This window comes from Dendrobates tinctorius, unplaced genomic scaffold (genome assembly GCF_039654945.1).
Source record: "Dendrobates tinctorius isolate UK_male_01 unplaced genomic scaffold, ASM3965494v1 ptg000317l, whole genome shotgun sequence".
NCBI lineage: Eukaryota > Metazoa > Chordata > Amphibia > Anura > Dendrobatidae > Dendrobates > Dendrobates tinctorius.
The window spans coordinates 906,354-920,063 of NW_027361984.1; the positions used below are offsets into that span (position 1 = coordinate 906,354).

The 13,710-nt window shown below is 54.1% G+C and overlaps 1 protein-coding gene across 2 annotated transcripts in view; it reads right to left on the bottom strand.

The window, feature by feature from the left end:
- The window catches only part of MKNK1 (MAPK interacting serine/threonine kinase 1), a 39,742-nt gene extending 34,390 nt beyond the window's left edge, over positions 1-5,352 (bottom strand). Inside the window, exons 1-2 of one of the 2 annotated variants that reach the window (XM_073561398.1) lie at positions 5,183-5,352; positions 4,878-4,979 (exon numbers count right to left, since the gene is read on the bottom strand). In XM_073561398.1, the coding sequence (XP_073417499.1) occupies positions 4,878-4,979; positions 5,183-5,192 (112 nt within the window). In that variant the 5' untranslated portion in view covers positions 5,193-5,352. The remainder of the gene's footprint in view (positions 1-4,877; positions 4,980-5,182) is intronic. The other variant, XM_073561399.1, reaches the window with a different exon arrangement.
- Positions 5,353-13,710: the final 8,358 nt, after the last annotated feature.

Below are 13,710 nucleotides of genomic sequence, written 5' to 3' on the forward strand. Positions count from 1 at the left end.
TATATGGGCACTGGACTATGGGATGGAGGATATGTAGGATGGGTATATGGGCACTGGACTATGGGATGGAGGATGTGTGATGGGTATATGGGCACTGGACTATGGGATGGATGATGTGTGATGGGTATATGGGCACTGGACTATGGGATGGAGGATGTGTGATGGGTATATGGGCACGGGACTATGGGATGGAGGATGTGTGATGGGTATATGGGCACTGGACTATGGGATGGAGGATATGTGTGATGGGTATATGGGCACTGGACTATGGGATGGAGGATATGTGTGATGGGTATATGGGCACTGGACTATGGGATGGAGGATGTGTGATGGGTATATGGGCACGGGACTATGGGATGGAGGATGTGTGATGGGTAAATGGGCACTGGACTATGGGATGGAGGATATGTGTGATGGGTATATGGGCACGGGACTATGGGATGGAGGATGTGTGATGGGTATATGGGCACTGGACTATGGGATGGAGGATGTGTGATGGGTATATGGGCACGGGACTATGGGATGGAGGATGTGTGATGGGTAAATGGGCACTGGACTATGGGATGGAGGATATGTGTGATGGGTATATGGGCACGGGACTATGGGATGGAGGATGTGTGATGGGTATATGGGCACTGGACTATGGGATGGAGGATGTGTGATGGGTATATGGGCACGGGACTATGGGATGGAGGATGTGTGATGGGTAAATGGGCACTGGACTATGGGATGGAGGATATGTGTGATGGGTATATGGGCACTGGACTATGGGATGGAGGATGTGTGATGGGTATATGGGCACGGGACTATGGGATGGAGAATGTGTGATGGGTATATGGGCACTGGACTATGGGATGGAGGATATGTGTGATGGGTATATGGGCACTGGACTATGGGATGGAGGATGTGTGATGGGTATATGGGCACTGGACTATGGGATGGAGGATGTGTGATGGTATATGGGCACTGGACTATGGGATGGAGGATATGTATGATGGGTATATGGGCACTGGACTATGGGATGGATGATGTGTGATGGGTATATGGGCACTGGACTATGGGATGGAGGATGTGTGATGGGTATATGGGCACGGGACTATGGGATGGAGGATGTGTGATGGGTATATGGGCACTGGACTATGGGATGGAGGATATGTAGGATGGGTATATGGGCACTGGACTATGGGATGGAGGATGTGTGATGGGTATATGGGCACTGGACTATGGGATGGATGATGTGTGATGGGTATATGGGCACTGGACTATGGGATGGAGGATGTGTGATGGGTATATGGGCACGGGACTATGGGATGGAGGATGTGTGATGGGTATATGGGCACTGGACTATGGGATGGAGGATATGTGTGATGGGTATATGGGCACTGGACTATGGGATGGAGGATGTGTGATGGGTATATGGGCACTGGACTATGGGATGGAGGATGTGTGATGGGTATATGGGCACGGGACTATGGGATGGAGGATGTGTGATGGGTATATGGGCACTGGACTATGGGATGGAGGATATGTGTGATGGGTATATGGGCACTGGACTATGGGATGGAGAATGTGTGATGGGTATATGGCACTGGACCATGGGATGGAGGATGTGTGTGATGGGTATATGGCACTGGACTGTGGGATGGAGGATGTGTGATGGGTATATGGGCACTGGACTATGGGATGGAGGATGTGTGATGGGTATATGGCACTGGACTATGGGATGGAGGATATGTATGACGGGTATATGGGCACTGGACTAAGGGATGGAGGATGTGTGATGGGTATATGGCACTGGACTATGGGATGGAGGATATGTATGACGGGTATATGGGCACTGGACTATGGGATGGAGGATGTGTGATGGGTATATGGCACTGGACTATGGGATGGAGGATATGTGTGATGGGTATATGGGCACTGGACTATGGGATGGAGGATATGTATGACGGGTATATGGGCACTGGACTATGGGATGGAGGATGTGTATGATGGGTATATGGGCACGGGACTATGGGATGGAGGATATGTATGATGGGTATATGGGCACGGGACTATGGGATGGAGGATATGTGTGATGGGTATATGGGCACTGGACTATGGGATGGAGGATATGTATGACGGGTATATGGGCACTGGACTATGGGATGGAGGATGTGTATGATGGGTATATGGGCACGGGACTATGGGATGGAGGATATGTATGATGGGTATATGGGCACGGGACTATGGGATGGAGGATATGTATGATGGGTATATGGGCACTGGACTATGGGATGGAGGATATGTATGATGGGTATATTGGCACAGGACTATGGGATGGAGGATATGTATGATGGGTATATGGGCACGGGACTATGGGATGGAGGATAATTATAATTTGCTATAACCACAGTTAGTTACTATGCTCGGGCAGCGCCGGGCTCTTCAGCTAGTTTCTTAATAAATTTGCAAAAATTTCTACATTGTTTTTTTCAGTCAAGATGGGGGCAGAGTGGACATTAATGAGAAAAATGAACCTTTTTGAATTTACCAAATGGCTGCAATGAAACAGAGTGAAAAACGTAAAGGGGTGTGAATACTTTCTGTACCCACTGTATTTTGTGCAGAGACTCTGCTCATCTCCTGGTGTTTTTGTGCTGCCATTCTGCCTGTTTGGGGCTCACTGGCTTTATGATTGTGATGGATGGATTCTTATTTTTGCATTTCACGCCGAGTTCCCTTGTGCGCGCCCCCCCCCCCCCCTTTCGGGTCCTGCGCTCCCCCCCCCCCCCCCGATCGGGTCCTGCGCCTGTGAATGGTCTTTTGTGAGTCCCTCGGACATTAGTTTCTCCGTCACCAGTGGACGCTGCGTGGTCTGTCAGCAGCACTGGCTCCTCGGAGGGTAAGAGTGGGGCGCGCGGTCTGTCAGCGGCACTGGCTCCTCGGAGGGTAACAGTGGGGCGCGCGGTCTGTCAGCGGCACTGGCTCCTCGGAGGGTAACAGTGGGGCGCGCGGTCTGTCAGCAGCACTGGCTCCTCGGAGGGTAACAGTGGGGCGCGCGGTCTGTCAGCAGCACTGGCTCCTCGGAGGGTAACAGTGGGGCGCGCGGTCTGTCAGCAGCACTGGCTCCTCGGAGGGTAACAGTGGGGCGCGCGGTCTGTCAGCAGCACTGGCTCCTCGGAGGGTAACAGTGGGGCGCGCGGTCTGTCAGCAGCACTGGCTCCTCGGAGGGTAACAGTGGGGCGCGCGGTCTGTCAGCAGCACTGGCTCCTCGGAGGGTAACAGTGGGGCGCGCGGTCTGTCAGCAGCACTGGCTCCTCGGAGGGTAACAGTGGGGCGCGCGGTCTGTCAGCAGCACTGGCTCCTCGGAGGGTAACAGTGGGGCGCGCGGTCTGTCAGCAGCACTGGCTCCTCGGAGGGTAACAGTGGGGCGCGCGGTCTGTCAGCAGCACTGGCTCCTCGGAGGGTAACAGTGGGGCGCGCGGTCTGTCAGCAGCACTGGCTCCTCGGAGGGTAACAGTGGGGCGCGCGGTCTGTCAGCAGCACTGGCTCCTCGGAGGGTAACAGTGGGGCGCGCGGTCTGTCAGCAGCACTGGCTCCTCGGAGGGTAACAGTGGGGCGCGCGGTCTGTCAGCAGCACTGGCTCCTCGGAGGGTAACAGTGGGGCGCGCGGTCTGTCAGCAGCACTGGCTCCTCGGAGGGTAACAGTGGGGCGCGCGGTCTGTCAGCAGCACTGGCTCCTCGGAGGGTAACAGTGGGGCGCGCGGTCTGTCAGCAGCACTGGCTCCTCGGAGGGTAACAGTGGGGCGCGCGGTCTGTCAGCAGCACTGGCTCCTCGGAGGGTAACAGTGGGGCGCGCGGTCTGTCAGCAGCACTGGCTCCTCGGAGGGTAACAGTGGGGTGCGCGGTCTGTCAGCAGCACTGGCTCCTCGGAGGGTAACAGTGGGGTGCGCGGTCTGTCAGCAGCACTGGCTCCTCGGAGGGTAACAGTGGGGTGCGCGGTCTGTCAGCAGCACTGGCTCCTCGGAGGGTAACAGTGGGGCGCGCGGTCTGTCAGCAGCACTGGCTCCTCGGAGGGTAACAGTGGGGCGCGCGGTCTGTCAGCAGCACTGGCTCCTCGGAGGGTAACAGTGGGGCGCGCGGTCTGTCAGCAGCACTGGCTCCTCGGAGGGTAACAGTGGGGTGCGCGGTCTGTCAGCAGCACTGGCTCCTCGGAGGGTAACAGTGGGGCGCGCGGTCTGTCAGCAGCACTGGCTCCTCGGAGGGTAACAGTGGGGTGCGCGGTCTGTCAGCAGCACTGGCTCCTCGGAGGGTAACAGTGGGGTGCGCGGTCTGTCAGCAGCACTGGCTCCTCGGAGGGTAACAGTGGGGTGCGCGGTCTGTCAGCAGCACTGGCTCCTCGGAGGGTAACAGTGGGGTACGCGGTCTGTCAGCAGCACTGGCTCCTCGGAGGGTAACAGTGGGGTGCGCGGTCTGTCAGCAGCACTGGCTCCTCGGAGGGTAACAGTGGGGTGCGCGGTCTGTCAGCAGCACTGGCTCCTCGGAGGGTAACAGTGGGGTGCGCGGTCTGTCAGCAGCACTGGCTCCTCGGAGGGTAACAGTGGGGCGCGCGGTCTGTCAGCAGCACTGGCTCCTCGGAGGGTAACAGTGGGGCGCGCGGTCTGTCAGCAGCACTGGCTCCTCGGAGGGTAACAGTGGGGTGCGCGGTCTGTCAGCAGCACTGGCTCCTCGGAGGGTAACAGTGGGGTGCGCGGTCTGTCAGCAGCACTGGCTCCTCGGAGGGTAACAGTGGGGTGCGCGGTCTGTCAGCAGCACTGGCTCCTCGGAGGGTAACAGTGGGGCGAGCAGAGGACGGGCCCCCACGTGTGGCGCGGTCGGGGGTCCTAGTGACAGACCTGGGAACGTCCTGCTGAAGGTCTCCGCCGCTCGCACGCGTTTCTTCTTCTTCCTCCTCTTCCCGGCACCGTCTATCGGGATGCTCTGACTGCTGACCATCTCTGCAGGAGAGATCAGAAGAGGAAGAACGGCGTTACACAAAGCCCCCAGACAGACCCCGCCATATCCACGGTGACACAATGCTCTGCATAGGCGCCCAGCACACATGACGAGCCATGCGCCTGACAAAGGAGTCAGGATGTGAAGATCACGGGGAGCTCCGCACGGCGGCCCCGGCACACTGCCCCCCGGGCTCTCCGCTCACCTGCCGGCATTGCTTCCCTCTGACCAGATCAGTCAAGAAAAAGGACAGCTCAACCAGGAAGACCCCAACACCGGCTGCTCCGCTGCCCTCACATGATTGGTCGCGCTCCGATCTCATCACTCGTATCACGCGTAAAGCGAGGCTTGAAGCGCAGCCCGGAAGTGTCGCGGCTGAGTAATGTGCGCCCAAGATGACGGAAAGCTTCAAAATGGCGTCGACTGTTACGGATACCAGATCGATTTTAGGAGGGTTATCATTTATAGTGTAACTTAGGGGTAAGACAAATCTGTGAGCAAAGGCTCCGCACATTATAAGAGTAGAGTACCCCCAGCTGATGTCAGGTGATATGTGCCTCTACCCCCCCAGGTGAAGTCAGGTGATACGTGCCTCTACCCCCCCAGCTGATGTCAGGTGATATGTGCCTCTACCCCCCCAGGTGAAGTCAGGTGATATGTGCCTCTACCCCCCCAGGTGATGTCAGGTGATATGTGCCTCTACCCCCCCAGGTGATGTCAGGTGATATGTGCCTCTACCCCCCCAGCTGATGTCAGGTGATATGTGCCTCTACCCCCCCAGGTGATGTCAGGTGATATGTGCCTCTACCCCCCCCAAGCGATGTCAGGTGATATGTGCCTCTACCCCCCACAAGCGATGTCAGGTGATATGTGCCTCTACCCCCCCAGGTGATGTCAGGTGATATGTGCCTCTACCCCCCCAGCTGATGTCAGGTGATATGTGCCTCTAACCCCCCAGGTGATGTCAGGTGATATGTGCCTCTACCCCCCCAGGTGATGTCAGGTGATATGTGCCTCTACCCCCCCAGGTGATGTCAGGTGATATGTGCCTCTACCCCCCCAGGTGATGTCAGGTGATATGTGCCTCTACCCCCCCAGCTGATGTCAGGTGATATGTGCCTCTACCCCCCCAGGTGATGTCAGGTGATATGTGCCTCTACCCCCCCAGGTGATGTCAGGTGATATGTGCCTCTACCCCCCCAGGTGATGTCAGGTGATACGTGCCTCTACCCCCCCCAGGTGATGTCAGGTGATATGTGCCTCTACCCGCCCAGGTGATGTCAGGTGATACGTGCCTCTACCCCCCCCCAAGCGATGTCAGGTGATATGTGCCTCTACCCCCCCAGCTGATGTCAGGTGATATGTGCCTCTACCCCCCCAGCTGATGTCAGGTGATACGTGCCTCTACCCCCCCCCCCAAGCGATGTCAGGTGATATGTGCCTCTACCCCCCAGCTGATGTCAGGAGATATGTGCCTCTACCCCCCCCCAAGCGATGTCAGGTGATACGTGCCTCTACCCCCCCCCAAGCGATGTCAGGTGATATGTGCCTCTACCCCCCCAGCTGATGTCACGTGATACATGCCTCTACCCCCCCCCCCAAGCGATGTCAGGTGATATGTGCCTCTACCCCCCCAGCTGATGTCAGGTGATACGTGCCTCTACCCCCCCAGCTGATGTCAGGTGATACGTACCTCAACCCCCCCCAGCTGATGTCAGGTGATACGTACCTCAACCCCCCCAGCTGATGTCAGGTGATACGTACCTCAACCCCCCCAGCTGATGTCAGGTGATACGTACCTCAATCCCCCCAGCTGATGTCAGGTGATGCGTACCTCAACCCCCCCAGCTGATGTCAGGTGATGCGTACCTCAACCCCCCCAGGTGATGTCAGGTGATACGTGCCTCTACCCCCCCAGGGGATGTCTGGTGATACGTGCCTCTACCCCCCCAGCTGATGTCAGGTGATACATACCTCAACCCCCCCAGCTGATGTCAGGTGATACGTACCTCAACCCCCCCAGCTGATGTCAGGTGATACGTGCCTCTACCCCCCAGGTGATGTCAGGTGATACGTGCCTCTACCCCCCCAGGGGATGTCTGGTGATACGTGCCTCTACCTCAGGTGATGTCAGGTGATGCGTGCCTCTACCCCCCCAGCTGATGTCAGGTGATGCGTGCCTCTACCCCCCCAGCTGATGTCAGGTGATACGTACCTCAACCCCCCCAGCTGATGTCAGGTGATACGTACCTCAACCCCCCCAGCTGATGTCAGGTGATACGTACCTCTCCCACCCCAGGTGATACATGCCTCTACCCCCTCCCCCCAGGTGATGTCAGGTGATACGTGCCTCTACCCCCCAGGTGATGTCAGGTGATACGTGCCTCTACCCCCCCAAGCGATGTCAGGTGATACGTACCTCAACCCCCCCAGCTGATGTCAGGTGATACGTGCCTCTACCCCCAAGGTGATGTCAGGTGATACGTGCCTCTACCCCCCAGGTGATGTCAGGTGATACGTGCCTCTACCCCCCCAGGGGATGTCTGGTGATACGTGCCCCTCTACCCCCCCAGGGGATGTCTGGTGATACGTGCCTCTACCTCAGGTGATGTCAGGTGATGCGTGCCTCTACCCCCCCAGCTAATGTCAGGTGATACGTACCTCAACCCCCCCAGCTGATGTCAGGTGATTCGTACCTCTCCCACCCCAGGTGATACGTGCCTCTACCCCCTCCCCCCAGGTGATGTCAGGTGATACGTGCCTCTACCCCCCAGGTGATGTCAGGTGATACGTGCCTCTACCCCCCCAAGCGATGTCAGGTGATACGTACCTCTCCCACCTCAGGTGATGTCAGGTGCTACATGCCCCTCCCCCCAGGAGATGTTAGGTGATACGTGCCTCTACCCCCTAGGTGATGTCAGGTGATACGTGCCTCTACCCCCTAGGTGTTGTCAGGTGATACGTGCCTCTCCCACCCCAGGTGATACGTGCCTCTACTCCCCCGGCGATGTCAGGTGATACGTGCCTCTACCCCCCCAGGTGATATCAGGTAATATGTGCCCCTCCCCCCCGGGTGATGTCAGGTGATACTTGCCTCTACCCCCCAGCTGATGTCAGGTGATACGTACCTCTCCCACCCCAAGTGATACGTGCCTCTACCCCCCTGGTGATGTCAGGTGATACGTGCCTCTACCCCCCCAAGTGATGTCAGGTGATTCGTGCCTCTCCCACCCCAGGTGATGTCAGGTGATACGTGCCTCTACCCCTCCCCCCAGGTGATGTCAGGTGATACGTGCCTCTACCCCTCCCCCCAGGTGATGTCAGGTGATACCTGCCTCTACCCCCAAGCAATCTGCATAGTTAACAACCTCTCTGGTTTTCTGTGGCTTAGCTTGTTTGCTTTTTTCTCCACGGTGACCCATTCATAACAGAATCACCAGCCATACCGCAGATTCTAGGGTACTCAAAAGCAGGAAAGAATTGTAAAAAAAAAAAAAGTGTCAGAATTTTTTTTTTTTTTTACATGTATATTTTTTCTCTGGGGCAGTAGGAGGATTTTTTTTTTTTAAATGGAGATTAAGCAATTGTCTGATCGTGTGGAGCAGCTCACTGCTGAAGTGCAGGGAATTTCCGCCTATCTAGCTCATTCACATGCTGCTGAACCAAGGATCCCTACTCCTGATGTGTTTTTTGGGGATCGATCTAAATTTTTGAATTTTAAGAATAATTGTAAATTATTTCTTGCCTTGAAGCCTAACTCATCGGGGAGCTCTGCGCAGCAGGTTAAAATTGTCATCTCTTTGCTGCGTGGCGATCGCCAGGATTGGGCGTTTTCTTTGACACCTGAAGATCCTATTCTGACTAATGTGGATGCATTTTTTCAGGCCTAGTGGGTTGTTGTATGATGAACCTAATGCTATTGATCAAGCTGAGAGAGCCCTATTGGCATTGAGCCAGGGTCAGGATCCTGCAGAGTTATACTGTCAAAAATTCCGAAAGTGGGCGGTCCTTGCTACCTGGAATGATGGTGCATTGGCAGCTCTCTTTCGGAAGGGTTTGTCAGAAACCGTAAAAGATACTATGGTGGGATTTCCTGTTCCCTCTGGTCTTGACGATTCTATGTCATTAGCCATTCAAATTGATCGGCGTTTACGTGAACGCAAAACTACACGGGAGGCGCTGCCACCTTTTGGAAAAATGTCTGAACCTATGCAATGTGATAGAGTTTTGTCTAGGGCGCAACGTCAGAAGTTTAGAAGGCGTAATAAGCTGTGTTTTTTCTGTGGAGACGCCTCTCACTATTTCTGTCTGCCCAAAACGAGAGAAAAGTTTTGCACACACATTTGCTGTGGGCAGTATACAACCTAAGTTCCTTTTGGCAATTACTCTGATCTACTCCTTGTCCACGTTTTCCACTAAGGCTTTTGTGGATTCAGGAGCAGCATTGAATCTGATGGATTTGGACTTTGCTAAACGTTGTGGTTTTTCCATGACGCCTCTGTGGACGCCTATTCCTTTGAGGGGTATTGATGCTACTCCTTTGGCGGAGAATAAACCTCAGTTTTGGACCCAGGTGACGATGGGGGTTGCCCCAGACCACCAAGAAAATTGAACATTTTTGGTTCTGCATAATTTGCATGATGCTATTCATCTTGGTTTTACTTGGTTGCAAACTCATAATCCAGTTTTGGATTGGAAATCTGGGTCTGTGGTGAGTTGGGATTGTCAGTGTGCTCTTAGGGACGCTCCTTTTTTCTCCACCTCTCCTCAGTCTCATGATATTCCTGATTATCTGGCTGATTTTTCTGATGTATTTAGTGAGAGCAAGTCTGCGTCTTTGCCTCCTCATAGGAGTTATGACTGTGCAATTGAGTTGAGGCCTGGGTGTAAATTTCCCAAGGGTCGACTTTTCAACTTATCTGTACCCGAACATGATGCTATGCGATCCTATATTAAGGAGTCGTTGGAGAAGGGTCATATTACACCATCCTCGTCACCTTTAGGTGCTGTTTTTTTTTTTGTGGCCAAGAAAGATGGTTCATTAAGACCGTGTATTGATTATCGTTCCCTTAACAAGATGACGGTTAAATATCAGTACCCGTTACCTCTGATGTCTGATTACCAACCACTCTGGTTTTCTGTGGCTTAGCTTGATTGCTTTTTTTCTCCACAGTGACCCATTCATAACACCCTCCCACCAGGTGATGTCAGGTGGTACGTGCCTCTACCCCCCAGGTGATGTCAGGTGATAGGTGCCTCTACCCCTAAGGCGATGTCAGGTGATACGTGCTTCTACACCCCCCAGGCGATGTCAGGTGATACGTGCCTCTAACCCCAGCTGATGTCAGGTGATACGTGCCTCTACCCCCAGCTGATGTCAGGTGATACGTACCTCTACCCCCCCAGGCGATGTCAGGTGATAAGTGCCTCTACCCCCTTCCCCCCAGTTGATGTCAGGTGATACGTGCCTCTACCTCCCCAGGTGATGTTGGGTGATACGTGCCTCTACCCCCCCAGCTGATGTCAGGTGATACGTGCATCTACCCCCAGCTGATGTCAAGTGATACGTACCTCTACCCCCCCCCCCAGCTGATGTCAGGTGATACGTACCTCTCCCACCCCAGGTGATACGTGCCTCTACCCCTCAGGTGATGTCAGATTATACGTGCCTCTACCCCCCAGGTGATGTCAGGTGATAAGTGCCTCTACCCCCAGGTGATGTCAGGTGATACGTGCCTCTCCCACCCCAGGTCATACGTGCCCCTATCCCCCAGCTAATGTCAGGTGATACGTGCCTCTATCCCCCAGCTAATGTCAGGTGATACGTGCCTCTACCCCCCAGGCGGTCAGGTGATACGTGCCTCTACCCCCCCCCAGCTGATGTCAGGTTATATGTGCCTCTACCACCCAGGTGATGTCAGGTGATACGTGCCTCTACCCCCCAGCTGAAGTCAAGTGATACGTGCCTCTACCCCCGCCAGCTGATGTCAGGTGATACGTGCCTCTTCCCCCCCAGCTGATGTCAGGTCATACGTGCCTCTAAATTCAAATTCAAAGAAGCTTTATTGGCAGGACTAAATACACATTGGTTTTGCCAAAGCAAGTGTACAAAAGGGAATAGGGATAGGGACTGTAGGGATGTTGGGTAAGGGCTGTAGGAAAGGTGGATCGGGGCAGATCCAGGATGGGGCTATAGAAGTCCATGGCATAGGGAAGGGGGATGGGGCAGATCCAGGATGGGGCTATAGAAGTTCATGGCATAGGTAAGGTGGATGGGCGGGATGGGGCTATAGAAGTCCATGGCATAGGGAAGGGGGATGGGGGCAGATCCAGGGTGGGGGCCATAGAAGTCCATGGCATATCATAGTTCTCTTTCTCGCAGCCTATGACATTCCTCTCATACTGCGCCACTATCTCCACTGCTCTCTCTTCTTCCCCCAGCAGGATATGTTTTCTCTTCCTCCTTCATGGTGATGAAATCCGGGAAGAGATGTGAGAGTCTCCTGAAGTGAGTGTCCCTCACTGCTGAGTATTTGGAACAGTGTAGCAGGAAGTGGGTCTCATCCTCCAGGGCCTCCTGGTCACAGTGTTGGCACAGTCTTTCCTCCCTGGGCTTGTAGCTCTGCCTGTGTCGGCCGGATTCGATGGCCAGACTGTGGGCACTGAGTCTATACCGGCTCAGGATCTTGCGGTCTCTGGGGTCCGGGAGTTTCTCCAGGTATGGTGCCAGTCTGTAGTCTCTCTGTAGACTCTGGTACATGGTCAATTTCTGTGAGCTGATGATGTTGTTCTTCCAGTCACTTACGTACCTCTCCTGGCCTTCGTCTTCCATCTTCCTGATTCCGGCTTTTGTCAGGTTGTTGTGATTGGTTTTCTGGTCAGGTTGGGTTTGGGTGAGCTGTTCCGAGGGTCCTGGTTTTTCTGTTTCACCTACATGTGTCAGGGCTTTATGGTGATGGGAGCTTGGATTGCTCCTATGTAGGTGAGGGCGGAATGACAGTGCCCTCTTTAGAACAGTTAGGTGTGGAGGGAATCTGCCCGGCAAGCACTGTTGGAGGTGCTCCGATGGACTTGGAGAAGGTGCTTGCAGAATTCTATGTGGAATATTTCTGTTGGGCTGGAATCCCACCTTGACCAGTCTGGGTAGGTGTGAGGACCCCAGACTTCGCTGCCATACAGGAGGATTGGGGCGATGATAGAGTCGAAGATTTTTAACCAGACCCTCACTGGAGGCTTCAGATGGTAGCTTCCTTCAGATGGCATAGAAGGTTTTGCAGGCCTTTTCTTTCAGGGTCTCTATGGCTTGTTTGAAGCTCCCTGACCGGTGAATCTCTAGGCCCAGGTAGGTAAATTTGTCCATTCCTGTAAGGGCGCAGTTGTTGAGGACAAATGAAGGGTGCTGGTCTGATTTTCTCTTTCTCTTCTGGAACACCATGATGTTGGTTTTCTTTAGGTTGACCGGTAGTGCCCAGGTGGAGATGAATTTGTCTAAGATTTTCAGGTTGTCTTGGAGGCCTTTCTCGGTTGGTGACAGAAGCAGCAGGTCATCTGCATACAGCAGGAATTTCACCTGCGCATCAAGGAGGGTGAGACCTGGTGCTGTGGAAGATTCCAGAGCGGTAGCCAGCTCGTTGATGTAAATGTTGAAGAGCCTTGGGCTTAGGCTGCAGCCTTGTCTGACTCCCCGGCTCTGCTGGAAATAGGCCGTTCTTCTGCCGTTCACACTCACGCTGCAGAGGTTCTCGGTGTAGGCGCTTTTGATAACATTGTAGGTCTTTCCTCCTATTCCGCTCTACAGCAGTTTCAGGAATAAGCCTGGGTGCCACACAGAATCAAAGGCCTTTTTAACCCCTTTCCTACAATGGACGTAATATTCCGTCCATGTGACCTGAGACCTAAGTCCCAAGGACGGAATATTACGTCTAATGCGATCAGCTGCGCTCACGGGGGGAGCGCAGCTGATCGCGGCCGGGTGTCAGCTGATTCGTTAACCCCTGGCACACTGCGATCAAACATGAACGCGGTGTACCGGGGGTTAAAGGAAGCATCGGCAGGGAGGGGGCTCCATCCGTGCTTCCCTGTGACCCCCACAGCAGCGAGATGTGCAGCACCGCTGCGGGGGTCGCCTTCCCTGCAGGTACCCGGATCCAATATGCTGATGGGGACCTTCGGGGGCCTGCAGAGAGCTGGCTTCCTCACTGCCCGCAGAACGCAGGCATGAGGAAGCCTGCAGCAGTGCCTGTGACAGATCGTTGATCTGTCACAGCGATCTGTCACAGGATAGTGATGTCCTCCCTGGGACATTATAATAAAGTAAAAAAAAAAAAAAGTGTAACAATAATTAAAAAAAAAAATTCCCTACTAAATTCATTTTTTGAAAATAAAAAAAAACAATAAAAGTACACATATTTGGTATCGCCACGTCCGCAATGACCCGCCCTATAAAACTGTCCCATTAGTTAACCCCTTTAGCAAACCCCTTAAAAAATAAAAAACGAAGCAAAAAATAATGATTTATTATCATACCGCCAAACAAAAAGTGCAATAACGCGTGGTCAAAAAGACGCATATAAATATCCATGGTACCGCTGAAAACGTCATCTTGTCCCACAAAAACGAGCCGCCACACAGCGTCATCAGCGAAAAAATAAAAAAGTTTTAGTGCTGTCTCCGGGTCGGTCCTCTCTATGGTAATGGAGGACCTGACCCGGAAGCTGTAGTGGTCATGTGCTT